Raw genomic sequence first — 15,717 nt, 5'->3', positions numbered from 1 at the left:
CAAAAATTCACATTCAAATATACCAAATAGCTTAGAAGATGGGATCAATGTGTTATTATTAATCTAAGAGAAATTTATATTGTGTTTGTTGGGAGGAGAGGGGCTACGAGTAATTTACTTTAAGACGGGGGGAGGGGAGGGGGCAAGTTTTCCCTTTTTAATTCTTGTTTTCACAGCGTGTTTTGGTTTGGAAACCATCAAAAATCCAGATTTTATTTAAACATGTTTAAAAAATAAAACTGAGGCATCTCTAGAAGGGTTGGTGAATTATGATTGGCCATTAGTTTTCTGGTGAACATTATAAACCATGAGCCACCCAGAGTCGCTTTGGATAGCGAGATTGGGTGGCATATAAATAAATAAAACTAGCTCTCCCAAGCACTTTTTTTAAAATGTGAGAGTGGAAATCTTGAGTAATCAGAAGGCTGGGAGTTCCCCATAGTTGACCACTGACTCTGAAACAAATTCACTTTGGTTCTGCAATTCATGGATTCCAAGAGACAGATGTATTTCTCAGATGTGTTTCCTTGCAAACAACATCTGGGGAGTTACTGAGGCAGCATTTCTCAAACTGAGACTCGGCAGTGGGATTTGAGATGTTTCCAAAGTGTCTCCTAAATTCTGCCATACAGAACATCAGTGAAGGGCAGATTAGAATAAAAATTCACTGCAGAAAATCAGCTATTGTTTTTTCCAGGAATAATCTTTTTATGCTCTGCGTCTATTTCTATCCACCTCATGAAAGGTTTTGGTGATTTTTGACTTTTCCAATCCGTATCTTATTTAGTTTCCAAATCCAATTCTCAAAATGATTTGGGATTTAATCTTAGGGTAACTAAACCTGAATAAACCTTTTTTTTGAGATTTCATTAGTTGAAAATGAATTTATTTGTATTACACCATTCTTCAGAAGTTCAAGGAAGTATAAAAGGAATGGCTAAAAATATACCCTATTGTTTGAGATAAAATGAATATTCATTTTCATTGAAGAAAATGTCTTTATTTTCTTTATTTTTAGCAGCACCAAAAGGTTTATAGAAACTCTAGTTGTGTTAAGAAAATATTTTCCTAATTTCTTTGTCAGCAGTAGATAATAAAAAAGAAAATCAAACTTATCTTCATATATAATCTTTTATTAAGACAATTGTAATTTATATACAACAATGTATGTACAAGGAAAAGAATGTACAAGAATTAAAGCTGCAGCCTAGCACTCTGACAGTTTGCCAAATCCTTTTCTTCATCTTCTGGTTTAATATATATAACATCATTTATATATAAATTATGCATTTTTTGCACTCTTCACAATACCTGTTCAGTTGACATCTTGAAAAGCACAGTGCAAATAATCCATACATTCACCTATCAACTTCAACACATATTTTCACTGGAGAAAATAATGTAGCAGTAGTCTAAAATAAGTCCAAAGTAACCAGTGGAATGTGTTATAAATAAAATTCTGAAGAAGTATGGAACAAACAACTATCTGTTTTTCACAGTATAACATGCTAAAATAGGGCTCAAGGCTAAAGACCAAGAGGAATTTGAAGAAAAAAAACATAACCAAGAAATATTTGGTTGGACATCACTTGTCTTCCAGAGAGTAATTTTAAGATTATACTCTGGATGGGCTTAAAATATATATCAATTTACTACCAATGAAAAGCTTCTGTCCCCCCCCTCCCCCCAATGTTTAAAATTATTTATACTCTAATCCTACTAATGGATGGACAGAGTGAAAGAAGCAGCAAACAAGCCTTAATTGGCTCATAAGGAAGTTAGGAATAAATGTACAGTTTTATCACAAATATATTCCTACACACATATATTGTACAAAAAACACTTGGATTTTTCCATTCGAAACATGTAGAGTATCAATGAACGTTATCAATTTGTTGAGTCAGCATTTCAAAATAAAACAGTACAAGGTTTAAATGCCACAGGATATAGGGTGTACATAATGTGTTCGAATGTCCAACAAAGTGCATTCTGCACTGGATTTCAACTCATGTGGAATTATTTCTGTTGAGAAAAAAGAGGAATCAAGATTTAGAATGTGGTTTCACTAGAAAATGTAGTAGAGTATCTAACACAATTTCAATGAACCTGCCAAAAATCATATGATGATCTTCCCTCTCCCAACAGAGCTCTCGTTAAATTGGAAGAGGTGGCTAGAGGTCTAAAATCAAGCAGATCTTAGCCCATACAGTATAATCACAATTCCAACCAGCACTACATCCATGAAATGCAATACATTTAGCTTCCAGAACCTTTGTTATGATAATATGACAATAGACAAAGTATGACTCTATAATGCTAGCCTAAAGATATTAGTGAGTAGAAAATCTGAGTGAAGGGCCTATAAAGATAGTCCTCAACTTACAACCATTCATTTAATTACCATTCAAAGTTACAAAGTCAATGAAAAAAAGATGAGTTATGAGCAATTCTCACACTTGTGACCACACAATTCACGTGATCAAAGTTCGGTTGCTAGGCAACCGGCATGTATTTATAATGATTGCAGCCATTCTGGGGTCTTGGAATGGTGATTTGCACAGAAAATCAATAGGGCTAGCCAGATTCGCTTAATCATCTCATGAGTCACATAACAACTGTAGTGATTCACGTAACAATCATGGCAATAAGGTCGTAAAACGGGACGGGACTCGTTTACCAATTGCCTTGCTTGTTATCAGCAGAAATTTTTGGCTCAATTGTGGTCGTAAGTCGAAGACTATCTGCATGTGACAAAGGAGATTTGTTATTTAATAATACTCTAATGAGATAAAGAGAAACGTTATACATTTCTATAATCTGAATATACAGGTGAAATGTTTATACCTAGCTTTGGTATGTCAAAGGTAGTATCTTGCAAAGAAAAGTCAAGGGAGAGATTCTGCATTCCAGCTTCATTTAACAGGAAGCCTTTTCCACCAATGCTGTTTTCTTGCCACTCAGAGTTGTTCAAAATCTGCCAGAGAGGAAAGATAAAAGAGATCAACAATGTGAACTGTTTTCTAGTTCCATTCAAAAACACTATTAATTCCTTTCTAAGATGCAGGTTACAAAACAAAGATTGCAGCCTCCTTCTTGGATTACATGGATTCTTGCAATCTAATGTGGTTCAGAAGCAAAGAAAGACTTCCTAAAGCAGGAGTGTCAAACTTGCATCGTCACGGCGTTGTCATGTGACGTATCGCAGCTTTTTATTCCCTTCACTAAACCGGGTATGGGCGTGGCCAGAATATGATGCATCCAGCCTGCAGGCCGCATGACAGCCCTGCCCTAAAGTATCCCTTCACAACCAAGACAAATGGGAACTCTTGTACACATTGCATGCCCGCCCACCCATTTGATTACTCCCTTTAGACTTCATGTATTGTCCCAATGCCAAAATTATTTACAAAGCCAAAATTATTTAAATAGAGAGAGAGAGAGAGAGAGACTTACAAAGTCATACAGTGGACTATCCTCATCTTCATCAGTTATTGTGAAATCATACGAAGCCGTCAGGTAAGGGAAGGGGAAGAGAAAAGAAACATACTCAATGAATCTCAGGATTCTTGTTTACTAAATGTTTATTTTCCAGTTTTCTATTATCAACAATAACGCCTTTCTAGTCAATGACAAAATTAAAAATAAAGCATTGGATAATTTATACTCAGACAAGTAATGCCTGTCTTCGGTTCACACTGGCTTAATATCTAGAATTCTTAAACGACAGGTTGTAATTAAGCATTTATAAGTCTATATTTCAATAGGAGAGATTTAGATAAGTATTTCCATTCCCTTAATAAAATCAATGAGATTTACATGGGCTTAACTTTCACTGGGTCAGGTCTGTAGTACACTAATTTTTAAAAAAAACACTTTTATATCATTACATCACCCCCATAAAACCTAATTCTAACAAAGAATGCATCCAATGAGATGAGACTACATAGGAAGCTTTGACTTTTTAAAAAGAAGGTAGAGAGCAGACAGACAACCTAAACATCCTTCCTTAATCTGAATCTCAGCTCCAAGCAGCTGAAAATTGTATTTTCTAAAGGATTATTGCAGCTGAAAGTCCAATCCATGTGGGCAGTTGACCTAAACCTTGCGGTTCTCTTGGTTCTGGTCCCTCAATCCAATTATGATCAATCCGCTAAATATTAACCTTCAGAAGAAGAACCGCTGGGTGAAACCTGAAGTCTGTAAAGGTTGTTTGTGCTGTCAGGGGTAGGCATATCCAAATGGCAATTTCTCCAGGCATCATTGTTGAATTCATATGAAACACCTAAAAAATTGAAAGTATGAGATTTATAATGCAAGAGGTACATTATTCACACAAACAAAATGATTGACATCACACACACACACCGGGATTAACAAAACATGAGATGCTATACCCAGACAAATAACTCATATTGCAGCTTAAGCTGATGATCACAAACGCTAGTTCAATGTCCGAGTTCCTACAACAGACTCAACCACAAACCTAAGCAACCCCGTTTCAGGTGGTCATACACATCCAACCTTTTCATTTTCTTTGGTTTGGAGAAATTCTCCAATAGTTTGTTGGGAACTTATCAGTGTAGAATGAGTAAAAGAAACAAAAATGTCTTAATTCCTTAATATCCCTGACAGCCTAACTTTTCTTTACTCAAGCAAGCTGAAAAATGGACTCGACACAGGCACGACGTTTCCTTGGGAGACCCACACAACTGATTAAAATTGTTTCTTACCAAATGTGCTCCCCACTTCCATCTCCTCTGCTGCACGGTTAGGAAGCACGTAGCCACTGTGGTCATCAGGCAACTGAATGCTGTTTGTTGCTTTGACTGTCTCTTCTTCCTTAATATCCTCCATTGACTGCAAAAGATGGAGGACCAGATTATGGCAAAATGTAAACTTCATGTCTTTTAAGGCAGTGGCCCCCAACCTTTTGGGTACCAGGGAACAATTCTGTGGAGAAAAGTTTTTCCGCTGACCGGCGGGAGCATGGTTTCCTATGTTGCCTGCATCCCGCGGATGGGGCTTCGCTTGTTTGCGTGGCCCAGTTTTTGACATGCCGTGGTCCATGGACCAGGGGTTGGAGACCCATTTTAAGGTCAAGATGTGTGAATGTGTTTATTTAGTTGTAATCAGTATTATCCCCCAGGGATGTATTTCTGCACAGCTTTCAGCAGAAGTAAATTATTGGAGCATTCGTTTTCTTGCTTAAGATTCATTTTCATACAATGAAATGGTCTTTAGATGACAATTGTCTATAGCTGATATATATGAGTGGGACAGTTGAGCAAACTGGGAATCCAAATAGATTTTTATTTTGAAAGATAATAATTAGGCAGAAGGAATGGAAGACTTTTTTAAAGAATTAGATAACTGATAAAAAGTAATCAAGAAACTAAAAATACGTCAACTGAATCCCAAAATGCTTCTCTACAGGTAGTCCTCAACTTATGACCACAACTGAGCCCAAAATTTCCATTGCTGAGCAAGAAAGTTGTTAAATGACTTTTACAACCTTTCTTGCCACATTTGTTAAATGCGGTTGTTAGGTTAGGAACATGGTTTATTTATTTATTTATTTATTTATTTGTGCTTCTAGACCGCCCCCTCTCCCAGAAGGGACTCGGGGCGGTGTACAGTCCATAGAGAATATCACAAAAATACAATAAAAAATTAAATATTAAATATGTACAGTTTGGAGGAGGTTAAAATGCAATTAAAAGAACTGTACAAAGCTGAATAAATATAATTTTTTAAAATCCCTAAAACGGACACAACAGATTAAAAACCCTAAAATAACCAGATAATAATACATTTGCCAGGAGGGACAGTTGTAATTATGCCAGGCCTGCTAATCGGAACAGGTGAGTCTTCAATTTTTGCCGGAAGGAGCGGAGGTCAGAAGTGGTTCTAATGTCGGGGGGGAGGTCATTCCAGAGGGTTGGGCCCATCACAGAGAAGGCCCTACTCCTTGGTGTCGCCCGTTGGCATTGCCTAGTGGACGGCACCAGGAGAAGTCCCTCCCTGTGTGAGCGAATTGGCCGCAGGGATGTATGTGGGAGGATGCGATCCCGTAAGTAACTAGGTCCCGTGCCATGGAGCGCTTTAAAGATGGTAATCAGCACCTTGAAACGCACCCGAAAAACCACAGGTAGCCAGTGCAGCTCGCGCAGGAGAGGTGTTACGTGGGAGTACCTCGTACTCCCCATCACAGCCCGCGCGGCTGCGTTCTGAACCAACTGCAGTCTCCGGGCGCGTCCCAAGGGCAGCCCCATGTAGAGAGCGTTGCAGTAATCCAGGCGGGACGTCACCAGCGCATGAGTGACCGTGCGTAGGGCATCCCGGTCCAGTAGGGGGCGCAATTGGCGCACCAGGCGAACCTGGTGGAACGCCCCCCTCGCCACGGCTGCCACATGGTCATCCATTGACAGCCGGGCATCAAGGAGGACGCCCAAATGGTTCTGGATATTATGGTCAGCTAACCAGGGTTGTGTTTTTTGGTGGGTAGCCATACAAATCTTTTAAATACATACCTTTCTTGGGCTCTTGCTTTTTGGAGACTTTGACTTTCTTTCTGTTTGAAAAACAAAAACACAGGCTTAGCATAAACACATTTTAAGAGAGAATGAGTGATGGACAATGCAACTGCCAGACAATTCGGGCATTATCCATCTTAGAATATTTTCTTCTCCAAGTTTGCAACACAGTGTAATTTTGTTGGCAGCAAAGCCATAGCCATTCTTGGACATTTTTACTATGGATTTTAATTGTTGCCATAAAACTGACAACTTGGCTCCCTTTTATGTAACAAATTTTATATTACAAGTATTGGGAATCTTACCCAAACTTCGTATGTTTTGAGCAATACCTTTTTTCTCTGATTTTACTGGGGGTAAAATCTTATAGACTCGAACAGCGCTGGGTCCCTTGCTAATGCTTTGATCCTTCACTTCTTGAATGTCAGGCAAGGAATTCATGGCACAACGGAAATTTGCCTTCCATGTTTTGGGATCAGGGTCTACATCACCTTCTTTGTATTTCCCTGTAAAAAGACAGATGGCGTAAATCTAGGTATGCGAGAAACAAAGTAAAAACCACATCCAGCCAGCAGGATCCTGACATGTTATACTAAGGTCCTGAAAGGAACCCACTGTCCCTTCGGTGTGCTTGACATTGGCTCTTTTCACTCTGTGCAGTTTGACATATAAACATACTGTTGATAACAAACTTTAGTTATCGAAGGTATAAACTGAAGTCAGAAGTTAGCTATTACCAAGTGAGCCCACTGATTCCAATGGGCCCAATCCACGTATGACTATACGACTAGGTGGCACATTCGACTAACTGTATTTAACTATTCTATGAACAACTTCTTACTTATCTATTGCTAGTGAATTATGACTTGTGAAATGGCACAAAGATGGCCTTGTTATTGTGTTTTGTTTTTATTATTTATTTGCAATTTAGAGTTACAGTGATTAAGATGGGCAGCAACCATGTGTTTGTTTGTTTATTAAATAAACACATACATTTTGAATACATCAGGCAAACTTTTTCAACATACAAGAGCCATTTCTGATAACCAAAAATCAAGGGGGGGGGGGAGAAAGGTAGAAAAAAATGGAAAGGCTCAAAAGGCAGTTGTAATATTATCACCATCACCTTTCTGTAACAACATACATATTAAGGGAGATTCAAGAACACTTCAACAATGAACAATTGATTGCTCATTGCAAAGAGAGATTCTGTCAACATGCCAAGGTAGTATTGAGTAGCAAATCCACTCCATAGTACAGACCTATACTGTACATAGATAGATACATACATACAGAAAATGACCAGCCCATCCTTATCTCCCGAAGTGATAAGACTTGGGAAAAGATTCCTATTTTTCTCTCATCAGCTCTTCATGTAGACTGTTGGTCAAAACTCTTAGGATTCTTATAACTCTGACATGGAAACACTGTACAATAGCACAAACTTATGGGCTTCAGCGTGCTACAAATATGCACAAGTCATCAGCTGAACGTATTATCAGTTAGTTCCAGGATAAATATACAGTCCTTTGGGGAGGGAGGATCTTTCCAGTTGTTTTAACTAGTAAATGCTGGGGTTGTCCTTGCTTCAAAAACTATTTAGAGTTGTTTTGGAATGTCCAGGAGCAAGATCTGTTTGTCAGACTTTCATGCAAGCTTAAAGAAATGCTGCGTATTGTAAGAAGGCACTGCCTTCGTGCTCTGATGCATTCTGAAACCCGAACCATTTACAGCGTGCAACTCCCTATTAGTATACTGACCACAGATACTCAAGAAGAAACCACAAACTCTTCGTCTAAAGAGGCAAGGCAAGGCAAGGCAAGGCAAAGGGATCCCTTTGGCTAGTGTTAATATGATTCCTCCCTCAAATACAGTAACCGTTTGAGTCTCTAGAAAATCTCTAGAAATGTTTCACCATCACCAGGATAAAACAGCACATACCAGTATGAACGGCCCAGTTTTTGAACAGGCAGGCATCTTTTTCCAGTTCCCACCCATGTTTAGCTGCATGTTTCCAAGGGATCTGGAACATTTTATCTTTCTGCAATTGAAAAAAAATACAATTCTGAATAAGCATCTCTGAATTGCACAGACGAAATAAAATCAAGAAAACGGTAGAAAGCTGAAAATGAAGAACCATGCCTCGACCTGTGAATTAACCAAGTAGTAGAGACAAGCCTACATTTCTGATGATTTATTTCGTTTAGCATTTACTACTGAATATAGCTGCAAATGCAATAGCGTAGCATTTCATAACAAGCTGTTGTATAAAACAAAATAAACAAAGGCATATTAATTTGTTTCTCTACAGTTTACTATAAAACATGCAAATATTCTGGATGCAGTCTTAGCCAAAGAGAAACAAGCCTTATTAGCACTGCCCGAATCTCTGACAATTATTTGGCATTTTAAAAAGCTATAAAAGTGCAAGAACGTATTATCAAGTTATCTCAGTTGTAGAGTTCAGGGTGACCTTAAAATTAATTTGAAACATAACATCAAATACATTAAATATTTATTTAATTTGCCTTCTCAATTTCTTTTAATATTTTTGCTCCTTTGATCTTGGCATTTTTTTCCCTACAGCAACAAATTATTGCATTGAAGCCTCACTGCTTTCCTCGCTATAATGTTTCATTTTCTACAATAACTTTGTTTTAAACTTAAAGCAAGAAAAGTACACAAAGCTAGCCTTTTAAAAGATATTGCAAGAATGCAAGTTTTCTATACCTTATTGAGCCAATAAAGTCCAGGAATTTTATTTGAATTAATCTGCATTTCCAGCCAAGGTCTCATGCGCATCCTTGTTTGTGGCATTCTGGCTCTAAAAAAGAAAAAAGTCAGGACTGTAAGCATAAAATAAAACCTCTAACTTCTAGAAATATCTTGGAGACCAGTAGCTTGTTTGCCCTAAAATTGTTTATTTAAATCTATTTCCCCTAATTTGGACTAGAAGGCCTCCAAGGTCCATTCCAACTCTACTATTGTATAATTTACCTTATAAAGAAACTAGTGTTTTTATTCATATAACACCATCTGTATGTGCAGTGCTTCACAAAGTACAAGATACTAAGAAGGTTAATATCATCACATCATGAGTATTACAATTATGTTACTTTTAAATCGATAATGTGAAAAGCCAATCTAGTTAGCAGTCAAGATGCTGGCCTAGAAGCCAGGAAACTGAATTCTACTCCTGCCTTAGGTGTGATAACCATCTGGGTGACTTTTGGAACTGTCACTCTCTTATCTCAACCAACCTCATAGGATTGTTGTGGGAAAATAGGAAGCAGCAGTCTAGGTAAATTCCCCTCCTTGAGTTACAGTATTTTGGGGTACCTCCCCCCCCAAAAAAGAGGCTGAAAATTTGGGTGCATCTTATACACTGAATACAGCATTTTTAGCCTCCCGAAACCCCTGGAGCACTCTACAAGCCTCCTACAAAGGCTATGCATCCCCTTTTTTGGCAAAAAAGGGGGGATATTTTTGCCCCCCCCCCGAGCACCCAGGAACACTTTTTGCAGGCCTCGCAAACTCTCTGCATGCCCTGTTTTTCACCTGCAGGAGGTTTGGGACGCCTGCAGAATGCAAAAACGTGTTTTGTTTTATTTTCAATTTACCTCTTCAAAATCTTGGTGCATCTTATACTCTGAAAAATATGGTATATATCATTCACACCATGCAACCTTGGAGTGGCTGATGCCTTGAGGGCATTCTCTCTGCCTTTTATCCTTTACTTTGCTTTTATTTTTCATTCTATTTTAATTGTACATGGTTTTATGATTTTTAATCTGTAAACTGCCCAGAAACACTTAAATAATAAGATAAGCTAATGGGATATATTAATGGATTTAAATATAAATTAGACATAAATCTAATAGTAATAAAACATCTACCTATCCCAGGTTTTTGATAAGGGCTCGGTTTAAATAAAAATGCCAAAACTAGTCTAAACATCTGGCTGACTGGGTGACCACCTTTAAAAATTCAATTGACAAATGTTTCGAAGCCACTAACAGCCTATTTAGAATTCAACAAGGGGGCAAAAAGAATGCTCCCAAATTACTTACCTTAGTTCAAATTAAACCCAGAATTCTACACCCGACTTCCTATTTATTCTCCCATTGAAATATCTGTGTGTCCAGACCCACATTGGGCAGCCAACAGCATCTTCCAAAACAGTCATTGGAGTCTGGGAAAAGAGGTTGCTGCTTTGATAATTTGTAAAGAGGTGTTGCTGTTCTGAAACACCTCCTCCAATGCCTTTGCATAGACCTGGTCTCTATTTTTCCTCTCTTGGCAGGGGATGCAAGAAAATGCAGAAAATGGCACCAAGTGCTTCTGCTTCTCCGCTGCAGAACCTAACATATATTTGATCAAAATAGCAGGAAGGGCTAAATGAAGGTGTCAGAAATGTATCAAGAACCATATTAGCACTGGTGGCATGTATACATATCAGTGGTGGGTTACGACCAGTACGCCCTGGTATGGTATGGGCGTATCTGTGCCTGCCAGGAGCAGCAAGTATCGTTCCGGTACGGTGCTTGGGAGGGCCCACCCGCGCTCCTTACCAGTATTTGATGTTTTCGGGGCTTCCGCGCAGAGCGTATGGCGCCTGCGCGATGCTCCACTGAGCAGCTGGAGCGTTGCAGAGGCGTCGCAGGCAGTAAGAACACATGCACGTGGTGCACATGTTCATGTGGTGGACGCCCGGCCCCGTTGCACCATACCAGTTGCAACCACTGATACATATACCAACAAGTGGGGGGGGGAGCTCTCGGAGAAGAGCTTTGAGTCATGGAACAATGGCTCAGGATTATTGTATTTTCCAGGTGCATATGATAAATTCCTCCCATGGTTCCAAACTCCACTTTGTATTCTGTTCTTTCCCTCAAACTAAAATACTACTGTTACTGAAAACAGGAAACTGAAAACGGTGTATTTTCTTGAATAACCCCATCAAAAAAGCAGGCAAGGTTTAAGGGAGATCATCTCCCACCTGATCATTCCCAGTGTTTTGTTTTACCCCTTAAACTTTGATATAATACACTTCTTTTCTTGAAGCATCACTTCTTAAGAATGCTACAAATTTAACTGACTAGTGGGAGCTACAGCCATTAATAAGTTATAAAATGTTTGCAGCTTAGATGAAAACCAAACTGGAAATATTTTTTCAGGAAACATGTTTAATTTCAGATGGCATTGTCAGACCAAATTGTAACACAAACTATTCCTATAGATACCTTTAAAAATAAAAAGCTACCCCAAAAAGGCAATTTTCATCTTTCAAGGTAAAGTGGAAATGGCTTTTCTCTATTCCCCCCCCCCCCAATTTCCAAATAGCTTTAACAAAACTTTTACAAATGAGGTGTTTTTTTTCATCATGGGTTCATTGGCAGGCTTTCTAGGGTGCAATAACATTGCAGAGAATCAGATCATCAAATATCCTGATCAGGCCTCATATATACTTAAGAACAGTTTCTCTAGGAATTGTTGCCCCGTCTCCAGTGAGTCTACTCAACTCCAGTCCAGCTCCTTATGCTATCCTGGTTGAGGGAGGAAGGGAGGGAGAGACTGCTGCGTAACTGCACTGCTTGCAAGTGAGTGTCTACCTAAGTTTTCTTCTTTTGTCAGAAGAACAAAAATACAACAGAAGTTCCACTCATCTATAACAATAGGGCTTAACCTCAGTCCAGCTTTTATCACATTGTCCTCCGCCCTCCTAATGCAGCTGGATTTATTACCTAATATTCAGTTTGGACAACTCTTTTTAAGTTTAATGATATTTCTAGCTAGTAAACTTTCCCCTGAAATGCCTCACAGATGCAGAGTGCCCTTTACTCACAGTAATAAGAATCAGAACTGAGAATGTTCCTTACACTTAGGGGAAATTTTTTATAAAACAGCGTGAGATTCTGCACTTGGAATGTTGTCATTTGGCACACAAGCAAACACAAAGCCTGAAGATTTCCTGCTTGCAAGATTTGGATCAGGGCCAGATGGTTTCAGACTGCACAACTTCATTCAGGGAGAAACACAATTAATTCAACTTTAATAAAAAGAATCTCATCTTTATTGTTTAAATCCTTAACAAGACCATTTATGAAGAAAAAGGTCAAGAATATCTGCTGCTTTCGAGAGGTTTACAATTAGCCTTTTGAATTGTCTATGTTTCAACTACTGGCAATAGTAGGGATATGGCAAGGACTTGCAAAGGTCCCTACCGCAAGCCAATTCAAGCTTGTAATTCAGCTCTAGCTGGTGTCGATTCCTTCTTGCCAAGCATATTCCTATGTATGACACTGATCTCCAAGGCTCTTGTGGCAAAGGGTATTCCAATGGGTGAACCAAAAGAATTTGGCATTTTCATGCACTTGTTACAGGAGCAAAACTATGCACTGCATGTGTTTGCCCTAGCAAGCTTAAGGAGACACCTGCAAATGCAAATCATATATTTACTTCCATGGAAAAACCTCCATGCTGAATTCAAGGTGGTGGTTTATCAGTAAAGTCTGAATGGTCAAATTGAAATATTTACATTTGAAGCATGATCCTTCCATGCCAGGTGTGTTATGATTCTCCTGTGCCACCAGTTTGTCTCACATGTATTCATCCCTGCAAGGGCTTCAAGAGAACACCAATGAAGATCTCCACTCCTTTATCCAGCCTCTTCCACAATCCTTTCCAAAATTCTGGTTTGCTTTAAAATTTATTCTCCTGTTGGAATTTCTGGACTGCACTCAAAGATACCCAGAGCTAACAGTTGGTACGTCTCTCCCCACTCCGCCCCTTTCTTTTCTCTCCTCTCTCCAAGCTCTACTTCCTGGTCCAAGCAACAAAAGCAACAACCCCCATTTACTGGAAATCATGGTCATACAATTCTCTTTGGCAAAACTCGGATACAAACAGAGCCAACCAAGCCACTAACGTTTTGCAACTTTGCAAATAAAAGTATTACTGTTGCCATTTAAAAACCAACCCAACACATGCGCCTTTCTCACTTCGCCAGCGTTCCCTTACGGAGCGCCGATTGCATCTGTTGGCGCTAACTCTACTGAAGCCGCTGAGCGTGCGCGCTTCTGCAAACACCTGACTCCGCGCTTACAAGCAGCGGGAGTACGTTTTATTTATATATATCCCGCCTTTACTGGTTTTTTTTTTTAATAAAGAACTGAAGGCGACGAAAAAAATGCATACGCCTTCCTCCTCTTCCTATTTCCCCCAGAACAACCACCCTGTGAGGTGGGTTGGGCTGAGACAGACTGACTGGCCCAAAGTCACCCAAACCCGACTTTTTCTGCCTGTGGCGGGACTAGAAGTCACCGCACCCACCCACTCACCCCGTGCACTTTGAGAACATTTCCGCCTTTTTTAACGCGCTTTACAACGGGGGAGTCTCTCGGCTCCGGAGTAGGTCCCAACTGGCCAGGAAAGGAAGTTTTTCTTTTTAAAGAAATCCTTACTGCAAACGATTAACCGCTTCGGATGCCCCCCCCCCCTACTAGATTTCTCCCCGTCTAAATAGGGCTAAGAGGGAAAGGGACCTGCAGATCATCGCAGAGCAAAAATGAATACATCCATCAAGTAGACCCCGGTGGATCTTCTTAAACCTCCGATCCTAGCCTCGGTGGTCTTAAGAGCGCTCCTGCCACCCCACCCGCCTCATTCCTGCGAGACCACGGAACCGCTCCGGTGGGTGAAACTTAGTCAGGTGAGTGTTGCCCAGCGTACAGAGGAATTATTGAGTTTGCACCTCCATAACGGTCTGGTTTGGCTCTGCAACCAAACAAGACAGACAGACTTCAACGGATAATTAGAACTACAGAAAAACACATTGCTACCAACCTGCCTTCCATTGAGGACCTGTACACGGCACGAGTCAAAAAGAGGGTTGTGAAAATATCTACAGACCCCTCGCATCCTGGATATAAACTGTTTTAACTTTTGCCCTCAAAACGACGCTCTAGGGCACTGCACACCAGAACAACTAGACACAAGGATAGTTTTTTCCCCCAAATGCCATCACTCTGCTTAACAACTAATTCCCACAACACTGTCAAATAATTTACTAAGAATGTATTATTATTATTATTATTATTATTATTATTATTATTATTATTATTATTATTATTATTATTATTATTATTATTATTATTATTATTATTATTATTATTATTATTATTATTATTATTATTAACTTCCTTCCTAGTATCTATCTCTCCTCACTTATGACTGTAACCATGTTGATTGCATTTTTCAATTTATATTAACTCTGACTATCATTAAGTGTTGTATCTTTCTATTCTCGATGAATGTATTTTATTCCCCATATGTACACTGAGAGCATATGCACCAAAGACAAATTCCGTGTGTGTCCAATCACACTTGGCCAATAAAGAATTCTATTCTATTCTAACTTGCACCCAACTGCGAAGTGCCTGCCTCGGTTTAGGCGGCAGCAGCTGGACCACGACCCACCTTGCAGGACTTGATCGAGAATCACACCCTTTGGCAACACACGAGCGATATACAACGTCTTCCCTTGCAGGCTCCAGTTCTGCTCAGCTCCAGAGACTCTCCGTTTCTGCGGGCGACTGTGCAGGGGGAGCCTCTATTATTCTACAGGTCAGGGAATCCCCCTGCTGGAATGGTGGGGGGGAGACACAAACGCGGCGGCTCTAGCCAATCAGCGCCCCGAAAGCCTTGCGCTGCGGCCAATCAGCGCTTCAGGCAGGCCGCTGTAGAGAGGAGCCTGATTTCTGAGAAATCAGGCTATTGAAAACCAGCGGCGGGAGGGGAAGTCCGACTTCTCTTCCCCGCCCCTTTCTCCAACTTTGGCGGCGTGTTGGTTACATTAGACGAAGGAAGGAAACACTTGATTCTTGTTTTGAAATGCAAAAAGCCGTGGCACGTGAACCGTTCCTAGGGCTCCGCAAATCTTTTCCAGCCCAACACCCACGCGCACGTAACCATCCGAACTGCCACCCCCACCCCCCTGCCCTGCGATCCAGCCTGCCTTGAAATCGAGTCGGGCTCAGAGGAGGGTGACCTCCTCGTTATTTTCGAGCTGTGGGTCTGAGCCCACCCACGCCCCATCCGGGAGGATGAGCAGTTGGAGAGGATCACAGCTGGGTTGTTTTTTTTAATTTAAGACATATGGCATACATAAATGTTCGGAACCTAC

At 40.0% G+C, this 15,717-nt stretch overlaps 1 protein-coding gene across 1 annotated transcript; it reads right to left on the bottom strand.

The window, feature by feature from the left end:
* Positions 1-1,122: 1,122 nt before the first annotated feature.
* Positions 1,123-15,167, bottom strand: IRF1 (interferon regulatory factor 1). Its single transcript, XM_081945816.1, has 10 exons — positions 15,012-15,167; positions 9,264-9,357; positions 8,475-8,574; positions 6,866-7,039; positions 6,531-6,571; positions 4,731-4,857; positions 4,163-4,282; positions 3,454-3,479; positions 2,845-2,974; positions 1,123-2,022 (listed from the first exon to the last, which is right to left on the bottom strand). Exons 2-10 carry the CDS (start codon positions 9,348-9,350, stop codon positions 1,931-1,933), a joined length of 897 nt encoding a protein of 298 aa, XP_081801942.1. The 5' UTR covers positions 9,351-9,357; positions 15,012-15,167; the 3' UTR covers positions 1,123-1,930.
* Between the last annotated feature and the right edge of the window lie 550 nt (positions 15,168-15,717).

This window comes from Natrix helvetica (assembly GCF_964273705.1).
Source record: "Natrix helvetica genome assembly, chromosome: 1".
Taxonomy (NCBI): Eukaryota; Metazoa; Chordata; class Lepidosauria; order Squamata; family Natricidae; genus Natrix; species Natrix helvetica.
The sequence above is the reverse complement of the archived record's forward strand: the minus strand, read 5'-3'. Positions and strand labels throughout refer to the sequence as shown.